Source organism: Hipposideros armiger, unplaced genomic scaffold (genome assembly GCF_001890085.2).
Source record: "Hipposideros armiger isolate ML-2016 unplaced genomic scaffold, ASM189008v1 scaffold_855, whole genome shotgun sequence".
NCBI lineage: Eukaryota > Metazoa > Chordata > Mammalia > Chiroptera > Hipposideridae > Hipposideros > Hipposideros armiger.
Window position 1 is genome coordinate 124,088 of NW_017732205.1, and position 11,226 is coordinate 135,313.

Consider the following 11,226-nt stretch of genomic DNA (forward strand, 5'->3'; position numbering starts at 1 on the left):
TTCAGATACTAATGCATGTTGCATTGGAGTTTCATAAGGGTATGAAATAATACTTGTAAAGCACTTACAACAGAGTAGACAATAAGTGTAATTTCTCCTCTTTTTTTTAAATATAGAGGATACTTAATACTCTTTACATAGAGAATATTAGGTAATCCAATAATATTTGGAAGCCAGGTTGAGCAGGTTGGTTTTGTGAAGAAGTCCGTTGAGCTTCCATGTGATTTCCTTTGAATTTCAGGCGAGAAGAGGCTTTGGTAGATCAAATTTGAAGCTTCCTCAGGAATTCTCAATCTGGAATGGATTAGGACCACCCAGACATGTTTAGCGGAGAAGCGCTGTCCGTGGTGCTAGTGATCGCGCATACCCCTGACAACACTTCTCCCGCCCTAAGTTCTTTTCCAGTCAACTTGTTTAGCGAAGCTCATGTATCTGTCTTGTGGAAGAGTCTCGGTCACTCGGCCCAATGGCTTTTTCCTATCTTATCACTCTTTATCTATGTCCCCTTCAACAACAACAAAAAACACACACACACACACAAAAAAAACAATTATCTTCCATCTCCTTATCAAATCCAAAAAGTTGTTTTGTTTTTTTTCAGACACTTTAACCATGCCTACCACTTAAGAAGGTGGCTCAAAAATTGGCTCAGGCTATCTTTCCCTAACCTCTTTGTTAAGTTTCAGAAAAATCCAAGGTGAGAACACAGGAAACAGTTAATTTACAATGCATTCTTTAGAAACTCTCTTCAGCTGGCAATTCCTCTAAGAAACTTTCCCTGCACCTCCATCTAGAGCTAAGTTCCTTTCTTCCTTACTCGTCAAGTACTGTGTAGACACACCTCTCTGTAAAGTTATCACATTAAGTTGAAACTTCCTATTTAGTAGTTTTGAGTGTCATTAGGGAGAGTTTCTTGAAAGCTAGGACCTATATCTTATCCAACTGTAGATTCCTGAAATATAGAACATGATGAACTAAATTTTGTTGAACTAAATTAATTACTGGATCCATTAGAGGGAAAGTCCAACAATGTTCCTTTGAATGGCAACCTGCCTTGCTTGTTACATTTGGCTGTGCACTGAATTTCAGAGTAGCTAGGCTGTTCTGATAAAGATATTCTGCACTGAGCTCATTTGCCACTTCATCCATCTATATGAGTCTGACGACTCAGCCCCTAAGAGGGACTAGCAGAGAAAAAATGCCATCCATTTCAGAGACCCTGTCTTCCTGCTGTCCATCTTTCCTCTTCCTTCTCCCATCCTGCCTAAATACCTGTAATTCCCAATACACTGCGTGGGGACGAGCCCCAAGAACTAGACAAAAACAGCCCATTGAAGCTTTTCACCCAAAAGTAGACTTCTATTCCTCTGACCAGATCAAAGAATGGAGCCACCATCAACAAACAAAAAGACAATTTTTTTCCAGGTAAAAGTGGAAGCTCACATAAGTGTGAAAGTTAGAGGAATTAAGAAACCGAAAACTAAGAAATTGGGGTGGGGTGAGAGAGAAAAAAAATGTTATTAATGCTGCCACCTTCTCTTCCCCATCCAGGTGGATCTCCACTCTGTTGAGGATCATACAGTATATCTTCAGCTCTAACCACCACTTCCATGCCCCTCCCCTAGTCTTTAAAGAGCTCATCCTCATTCTACAGTGGTTTGAGGAGAGGGAGTCCAAGCTAAGGCATGCTAGAAAAAACATGTGGCGTCTCTCATTCGTGAGTAAGCAAACAATTGTCCTGCCTTTAAGATTGTCTTTCTCCTTGGCCTTCTGAACCAAAAAATGATGCTGTAAATAAGAACTATTCTGTATTTGGAAAGACCCTCTTTCATGTAGTTCCTCACCAAAGTTTTTAGGCAACAGATACATAACTTGTGGTCTTCTTCCTATTTCAATCAAGCATCAGCTATAATTTTTACATCTTTAAAGCAATGCCTATGTTAATTCAAACTTGCCTAGGAAGATTATAAAGAAAAGAAAAGCACTTGGCCTTTAAATCTTCAGAAGAAGGTTTAATGACAGGTTCAGCCTGTTTAATGACAGGCCAAGCACCACACCCCTGTTTTATTATGTTTCATTATTACCACATACATTTCTTTTATTACTCATGACAAATAAAAATCAAATGCTTGCTGAGGTGGGTTTAAATAGGTAAGAGTGCAAAAAATAACCTGTTCAAATATCATGAAACTGGGGTCTCAGATTCTTAAAATATATTTTTTAAGTATTTTACATGTACTAGGTTGCCAGCCTCAACCTCAAACTACTTTTTGTTTTTGGGGGGTTTTTTTGTTTGTTTGTTTGTTTTTATTTTTTGGTTTTTTTAGGATCGTACCCGTAACTCAAATTCAAAGCAGGACTCTCAGAATTTTTCACTGAAACTGATTTTTGATTGACTCAAATAGGATGACACACCCAAAAGAAAATTGCTAAGGCTGATGCAAGATGTGAAGCTATGAAGTTCAAGGACTGCCTGGGGATGAATTTAACCTGCATGGCAGGTGCAGAGCTGTCACTTTCAGACATCTTAAGAAAGAGAGTTATTTTAAAATGCCTTTCTCCCAACCATTTGATTAGGGAGCGACTAACGTTTCCAGCGTGAAACCACCGAGCCTGAGGCCGAAGGAATAGAAATCCCCTACGCCGCCTGCTGGAAGGAGGGGCTGAATACATTGATTCAACGTTTCCAAAAATTTAGCCAAGGCTTTGCTGGACGCCGGGCAAGCCGCGCAGTGGCCTCCGCATTCCGGGAGTCCGGCGCATGCGTCCCAACACGGTCCATGCTGGCTCCCTCCGCCCCTATCTTCGTCATCTGGAGCGTCATCTGCCGGCCCGGCCTCCCGGCCCGCACAGTGGGACTACAGCGAACCGGCCAGCGGGACTGCGGGCGGAGCCTAAGGGGGTAGGGCGTGGCCAGCCCGGCCGCCCAGCTGGAAACCGTTTCGTTCCTAGCCGGCTCTCCACTCTGCCAGAGCGAAGCTCCGCAGTGAGTCAGGACTTACAACGCGCCCGCACTCTGCGGCCGGAGCCGCTTTGCGCTCAGCTGCGGCCGCACCAGCCGCCTTTCCTGGGAGCGAGCCCGGAGCATCGGCTGATTCGCGGGCGCTGGGTGAAGCCCGACTTAACAACCGGCCGCTTGGCCATTTCACGCGCCCGCGAGGTACAGAAGGACGGAGAAAGGGGACTGAAGCTGAGCTGAGCTCTTCTGCGGAGGAGAGAGGCGCCAGGGAGAGGAAGGGAGGGAGGGAGGAAGGCCCGCGGTGGATCGTCAGGACCAGTTTGCGTCTGGGGGCTGCGAAATGCGGGACGAGGACAAGGGCGTGCTCGGTGGTGGCAGCGGTGATGCGGGCCTGGCCACCGCCGCGGCGCGGGGGCAAGTGGAGACCGTGCGGCAGCTCCTGGAAGCCGGTGCGGATCCCAACAGAGTCAACTGCTTCGGGAGGCGCCCGATCCAGGTAGCTGGGGCCCCGGGGCCTCGCCGGCAGGGGGCGCACAAATGAGGGAGCGCGGCCTCCGTGGGACGCGTCTGGGACCTAGGTCTCCACTGTGTCTCTAAGAAAGGGAATGAAAAACCCACTGCTTCAGTTTGGTATTCTTTTTAATGGTGGGAAAAATATCAATATTTTTCCTCCCTTATGATCAGAGATGAAAGGTATAGAATCAATTTGGGGGAGGGGGGGCAAAGGGAACGTTTATTTGGGGAAAACTGTTTTGTCTGTATGTCTTCCAGCGATAGAGATAAATTACAAGTTACACATGCTGGATTGGATTTAAGGAATCATGCAAAATCATAGCACAGGAAAAAAATGCACCGTGAACTTTTAAGTTGCGATGTGAAATTCTTCGTATTCTTTCTTTACAGAGGTGAATTGAATACAAAGGACACAAAACAGGATTCCTCAACCACAATAATTTAATTCCTTTTGTGTTAGTAGTGTTTCTTGAGTGTTACATAAGAAAATGCTCTATGGATTTGTATTGTTTAATTATCAAACTGAATACTTGGATTACAAGAGCATTCCTGCAACAACTGTTAGGTCCCGTTTAAATGGAAGAGTCTTCATAAATAATTAGCCTCTTCATTGTTAAAATACAGTTATTCAATATGTTTAACTATCAGTACCGCTTTAATTAGCACTGATATTTTTAAGTCTTTTAAAATCTAAGGTAATGTTTTTGTGCTGTACTGTTAACTATTATGGTCATATTTAGTATTCACCTCACATCACTTTCCAGAGCCAAACTTTCATTAAGGAACCATGTTAATAGTGTAGTTTTTTTTTTAAGTATCCATTCCTTTTGAATTCTTAGAAAAGTGTTAGAAATGAGGGATAGTTTAAAGCAATATGGTAAAGTAGTTCTTAAAGACTTAACATGCTATTAATAATGTAAAAAGAGGTTTTATTTAGTTTTAATGTTTTCTGAGATATTAAGAACCACTTTTTCCTCTCTTCTCTATATATGAAGTAGCCTTTATATCACTAGTAGAAATGATAACATGTGGGGGGTTTTTGTTTGTTTTTTTAAATCATATGTCCTCTTTAATAATTCTATAGCTTTAAACAATGTGGTTTTAAAGGGAGAAATGGATGTTTCCAGTGTTCATGAAACAACAAAAAAATACTATATTATCTATCTTTCAACTGCATGGTACATTGTATTTTTATTTTTCAATTACAGTTGGCATTCAATATTATATTAGTTTCAAGCATGGTACATTTTAAAACACAAAGTCACAAGAACAAATAACTCCATTTTGGAGTTATCAAAAATTGTTTTATTGTTAAAATAAGAAAGTAAATACTTGTATAATGTACATGTATACAAATAGGATTACTGCTCCAAAACATCCTTTTTCTAAGTTATGCATTATTCTGATTCAACTGCTAACACATAAGCTTTTTATATAGCAAAATACTTACTATTTAACATTATAAAATCCTAGCACATTATAAAATCCTATGCAATGTAAATATAGTGTTTATTTTACGTTACATTTTCACTCTCTAAACTTTATCCCTTCTAACATTAACTTAATATTTTAAATGATGAACCATTTATTTAAAACAAATAATTTGTTTTCATCATCTTATGAAACAATGTGTAACTATTTACTTTTTCCCTTTATCCCCAATTTTGGCTCAAATTGTCGACTATATTCCGTTTATGAGCACAGACATACTCGTATATAACTGAAAAGCAAAAGACTTCCACAGGGGATTTATTATGAGATCTAATAAAGTAAACCTTATTTTAAATTTAGTTGTTTCTTATTTTCTCCTCTAAAGCATTACTCAGCGGACTGCCTAATGTTTTCAGACCCAGATTATGGCGGGCAGGAGGAAGGGGTAGGGCAAAGGAAATAATTTAAGACTTTGAAAGCCTTTAAATTTCACCTGTCAATCATTTAACAAAATAGATTCCTATGTTAAAATGGAAATTAAAGTTTTCCTTTTTTTCTCACGATGATGACAAACTCTATCGTTAGCTCTTTCTTGTCTCAGCATGTTCGGAAAATAAAATGGAACTCTATTAGTAAAGAGTATAACTGGGGCAGATGGGGGACTGGGAAGGAGGATATTGCGTAAGCAAATGAAACTTAACCAAACTCCTGAGGCTTGTGAGCCAGCTCCTCTGCATTAGTTGGATACTTCACCTGAAGGTATTTCTTTGAAATGGCTCTACCTGTCTGCCCAGGCTTGCATCTTGCTGTCCCCTCTCGTTGACCGCTCTGCTCTCTCCCGCAGGTCATGATGATGGGCAGCGCCCGAGTGGCCGAGCTGCTGCTGCTCCACGGCGCGGACCCCAACTGCGCAGACCCCGCCACCCTCACCCGCCCGGTGCATGATGCCGCCTGGGAAGGCTTCCTGGACACGCTGGCGGTGCTGCACCGAGCCGGGGCGCGGCTGGATGTGCGCGATGCCTGGGGCCGCCTGCCGGTGGACCTGGCTGAGGAGCGGGGCCACCGCGACGTTGCCCGGTACCTGAGCGCTGCTGCGGGAGACTGATGGCGGGTGCACCCAGCCGCCCACAATGACTTTTCTCCCCAGTTCCCCACCCCCAACTTAGTTCAATGAAGGCTGCAAACATGGAGCGGCAGAAAGCGTAAAAGCCACGCTGGGCAACTCAACTCCTCATGCGGAAGAAGAGGCAGACCGGAAATAAATTCTTTTTTCCTGGATCCCACTCTCGACACTCACCGTGAAGCCAAACGCAGAGAGGTGGGGCAAGTGAATTTCCAGCGAGATTTTGGAGCGCGATGTTTAGTTCCCGGATGTTGTTTACTTTGCAGAGTTTTCTGGCAAAAAAAAATAAAGTAGCATTTGAAGAAGTCCACGGAGGACAGATCACACAGAAGATGATGGGGACGGAGTGGGGGACGGAGTTGGGGGCGGAGTGGGAGGCGGCGGTGATTGGAACCCACTGGCCTTAAAGGAGTTTCATGTAAGCCCCCACCCACTGCCGGCGTTAGGCCCTGGGGGCTACGAGGGAAAACCCGAAGACTACGAGGACCAGAGGACTATGATGACTGTCGAAGTGGGTGTCAGTAGACGCCCAATGTTTTACGTACTTTTTGGTACTTGTGTTCAGCAAGTGACGTGCAAACCCATACTCCCTGGAAGCCCTGGAGACTCGGCCCAGCTCTGCAGGATACTTAACGGGGAAGAGAGGACAGGGAGCCTCCTCGAATTTTCCCGCACATTCTAACATCCTCGGGTCAAGCTGATGCAGGACAGCTCTCAGAAAGGGACAGGACCTTGATGATTGTTATTCGGTCCAGGAGACATTCCTGCGGCGTTTCCGATGTCCGTGAACTGAACGGAATGAAGCGGTGGATTGTAGCGACTGCAAATGTAGCAGTTAACTAAAGATTTGCTTCGTCTGTTAACGTTGCCATACAGAAACACCCCTGTAAATTGCCACTTGAAAAGATTTCGTGATATTTTGTACCTCTGAGTTGTTCTTCAGCAACAATCTTACTTAATGGGGAGACTTTAAACAACAAAGTAACTCGATGTTCTTGGTAAAGAGGTGAGGAGGAATTACGGCTCGTAAATGAAGCTATGGCGCAGTGCCAACACCTAGATTACTTTTATTCTTAACCTATTTATTTCTTTGTTAAATTTTGTGTTTCCTTTACTAAAGTGTCTCAGGGGATCAAACTATGAAATATTCCAAATGTCTTCTTAGGTGACCAATGCACTTACCCAGTAAATTATCTCGAAATATTTCCAAATGCGTTGCATTGAGTGTAAAACTGTTGAACATATATGATGATGGCTCGTGGAATGTCTTAATATCTGCTAAAGGTGCACTGCTTTGGGATTTAATTTCCAGTGTTGTTTGATTCATTACAACATTGAAACAACTAATACTTCACTGCTTTAATAAAGAAAAAAACAATAGAGGTTGGACTCCAAGATGTGGGTAATTTGGCTTTAAAATATGTGTTCGTGGATTTACCACTAACTCCTCAGAAATGTAAAAGATTCAAAGGGACTCACATCTCATTGTAACAATTGTTAAGTATTACCAGCAAAAATTTATAAAAGCTGGTTGCACATACATTGAAAGATTAATACGTGTAGTGTGTGTGTGTGTGTGTGTGTGTGTGTGTTGTGTATGAGAGAAGAGGGAACAGAAAAATTAGAGAGATTTATAAGAAAGGGGTATACCTTTGAGCTAAATTTAAAAATTTTTATTTCTCCATCAATTCTTTATTCTTCAAATAAATATATACTGGGAAAGCATAGTTAAGAATCAGAGTATATCTTATTGGGGAAAATATTTCAGCATTTATTAACACATAACTTGGGCCAGGCATGCTTTAAAATACATTTGCTCATTTAAAAACTAAAATAAACCTGGGAGATAGGTATTGTTCCCAGATGAAGACAATGAGACAGAGAAATATCAAGTGACTTGTCAAAGGCCACAAGATCTTTATTCCATGATTGCAGAGGAAGTCTATCGGACTCCAAAGCTTATGGTTTGGTTTTATTTTGTTTTCGCACTGCACCATCCTGTTATCCAAAATGATTAATGATAAATATAAAGTCAGCTAATTTTTTTTTGAAACAGAAACACTTTTTCTCCCTTAGATCCCTAAGGTATCTCCTGAGTAAGTTCCTAGGATACTTTTTATTTCTATAGTATCTAATAAATCTGAAAAGATTCTTTTAAATCTATTTTTAAATGGCAAGAATATGAAGAATGGCCTCCAAAAGAAAGACCTAAAAACAACACTTTTGGAACAAAAATAATGGAATCCCATTTTAAATTAAGCCATAAAGACAGAAAATACAATTCTAATTATCACTTAAGCACCCAGTCATTACTGACTACAAGAATAGTATTTTTAAAGTTTATATTGTTTTACAATTATTAAGAAGCATTGATCACTTAAAATCTTCCATTTGATTATGAAATCCATTATTATGTCCTGTATTTTTTAAGTTCTAAGATATTCAAATCTGCTAGTTACATGAGGCTGAGTAATGAAAAATAATCCTTGAAATAAATATGAAACATGTTATTTCATTCCTAATTTAAAGAAATTATGGAATCTGATGACAACCTGATATTAAGGGGAACTAAAACAAGAAAATGTGGTTCTGGATCTCACAGACCATATTACATTTTTTTAAAATATATATACACTGTTAAGTTTGTTAAAGATTTCATTTTGAAGGACACATGCAAACAAATACAACTCTTACACAGAAGTGCTGCTTCTGGCTCCATTGTGGAATTACAGAAATATATACATGTTAATTTCTATATTGAAGCCTACACTATTACCAAGGTTTCTACAAGTCTTATTCTCTACTCTTCATTCCAAGATCTGGAAGTGAAATAAATTCAGAATTCAATAATTTATTCATTTGGTCTCATTTTCATATTTCCTTTTCAGCTGAGGGGATGGATGAAAAAACAAGGATGATTTACTATGAAAGCAAAATCTGTTAAAAATTTCCTGTGCTGTAATGGCTAAAATTAGTAATTTCAGATCTAAGGAATGGAACAGGTTCATAAGGAAAGCTCTGGATCTATACAACTACAAGCGCCTTTGGGAAAGTGTGTACCTAGGAATGCTTTTATATTTTATTTCTGTATTATGGTAAACACAATATGGTATCCAGGACCAAATAATTTATCTTATGAAGCTAAGTAATTGACCTTAAGCAAATAAACATAACTAATGTAACTTACACTGAGATTCTATATTGCCCTCCCTTTGTGGGAAATGTTAAAAACAAACTACTCTGTTAATATGTAATAGTCAATAGGGGTTGTTTTTCACCACCTCTATAATTAGCTTAAATTATTTCAAAACAAAAAGTTTATTTTCCTTCTATGTTTTATTAGGGGCTAATTATTTTTATAATAGGGTATAGTTTTTCCAATGTTCAAGACATTGGCACTCTACCAAAAGAAAAGCAAGTAAAATTAGTTATCTGCAAAAATAATAGAAACGATCTGAAGAGGGACCCTTGTGGACTGCCTGCTGGAGCAAATGCAAAAGCCAGTGTCACCAAAAGTATAAGAGGTCTGCTTTCATATTTATGTCAGCAGCGAATAATCAAATTCTAATATGCTTACTTAGTTTTCATTATTAACAATTGAGCGATTTTGTGAAAACTCGAAGAATAATTCTTAGGTTAGTGTAATTTCACAATGTTCAATTACTAAGCTATAAGATAGATATAGATAGATAGATAGATAGATAGATAGATAGATAGATAGATAGATGATAGATAATTAAGAAAATTTTAATTTTAAAAATTACCTGAAGAAGCAACAACAGTTGAATCACAACACTTTCAATCTTTTCCTGTTCCATTTATAACCCCAGGGAAGAAAAAGCAAAATGGAAGAAAGAGAAATTAAGACTTGATTGGAAGATGGAAGATCTGGGTTCCAGTATTGGTTCTTCAACTAATTCAATGTGTGACTTACTAAGCAATGTAAGTTTGATTAGCCTCAATTTCCCTCATCTATAAAAGGTGGGAGTTGGACTAGGTTACATCTAAGTTCCCTACCATCACTAAAGTTTTACCCCTTATGAGTTTGTTGCACACATGACTGTAGTGGGCTCTAATATTTATTAGTAATAATTTTACCATGGTATGAGGCAAGAAAAGACATGTAGAAGAATGAAGGGGGGGACACATTTTAAAATTCTGGAGCCCAAAGGGTTTTTTTTGGGGGGGGGGCGGGAATCTTTATAAGCACCTCCACCAGTTAATTGGAAAACCACAGACAAGTTTGTAGGAACTAGAACAGAAAATATGCTTTGCAAAATAAATACTTAGTTTAATTTTAAGGTCTTTCTCACTTCTTACCTCTGATTTTTCCTGTTGCTTTTTGCATTTCTCTCATGCCACTCAGAGTCACCAGAAGAATGTTTCTTAAAGTGAGATAAGCAAGCAGACCCAATAGATTTATCAAATAAGTGCTCTGAAAGAAAAAGTGCTCTTTTAAGTGAGGATATAGCAAGGGATTCTGACCTTAAGTGGGGTTGGGTTGGTGTAGGAGTTAAAACAGAAAGGGTTGGGGGTCTTGGAACAGAAAGTGCAAAGGCAAGAGAATACTAATACATGTTGAAGAAATCATTAGAAGAGGAGTAACTCACTGTAAACAACTGTCATGAGTTTCACAGACCTGTTTCCAAGGGTATGTAGCTTCTGGTGTGCTTCCATTGGGTTCTTTGAAACTTTAGGTCCTTAAATTTTGCCTGGGTGGTAGTAGGACCAGCTGGTCAGGGAAGAGTTCTATATCACCTAAAATATGTACATGTCAGCCATGTCAGGAGGTCAGAGAATGAGATAAAAAGAAAGCAACAAAAGGAATAGAAAAAAGAGCAGCATGGTGGCATTTTGTGGAATATGGGTCAGTAGTTTAACAGAACTAATCAAACCAAAACAAACCGCATATGGTCCACATGCTGATGGGATTTGTGAACTACTTCCAGGCCTAAAATAATGGGAATCTGTGCATCCCCTACTTCCTTGATTTTCTATAAAACTTTTCTCAAGTTCAGCTATTACAAATGGAATGACTTCTTTCTTGCCTATGGAGTCCTCCACTCAGATTTTAATATCATTCCTTGCATTAAGGAAAACATACTTTATAGAAACAGTCCCTTTTATACATCATCCCTCTGTGAATTATATAAGGAAAATTTGCTGTGAGGCCAGTGCTGCTAATGAAGTCATATGTCAC

The 11,226-nt window shown here is 39.7% G+C and overlaps 1 protein-coding gene and 1 long non-coding RNA gene across 2 annotated transcripts; one reads left to right on the forward strand and one right to left on the reverse strand.

Annotated features, from left to right (window-relative positions):
* Window positions 1-2,959: 2,959 nt before the first annotated feature.
* Window positions 2,960-7,406, forward strand: CDKN2B (cyclin dependent kinase inhibitor 2B). The gene is made up of 2 exons (XM_019629442.1): window positions 2,960-3,455; window positions 5,748-7,406. The coding sequence occupies exons 1-2, from the start codon at window positions 3,300-3,302 to the stop codon at window positions 6,006-6,008; spliced, it is 417 nt and encodes a 138-aa protein (XP_019484987.1). The 5' UTR covers window positions 2,960-3,299; the 3' UTR covers window positions 6,009-7,406.
* LOC109374677 (uncharacterized) lies at window positions 6,728-11,220 on the reverse strand. The gene is made up of 4 exons (XR_002122437.1): window positions 10,666-11,220; window positions 10,347-10,461; window positions 9,791-9,835; window positions 6,728-6,815 (listed from the first exon to the last, which is right to left on the reverse strand). It is a non-coding gene; the product is annotated as an uncharacterized LOC109374677 (long non-coding RNA).
* Between the last annotated feature and the right edge of the window lie 6 nt (window positions 11,221-11,226).

Bases quoted from the DNA above. Each gene is read 5' to 3' on its own strand.
- CDKN2B (XM_019629442.1), top strand. From the start codon at position 3,300: ATGCGGGACGAGGACAAGGGCGTGCTCGGTGGTGGCAGCGGTGATGCG. The intron at 3,456-5,747 runs GTAGCTGGGGCC...TCTCTCCCGCAG, and splicing joins TCGGGAGGCGCCCGATCCAG to GTCATGATGATGGGCAGCGC.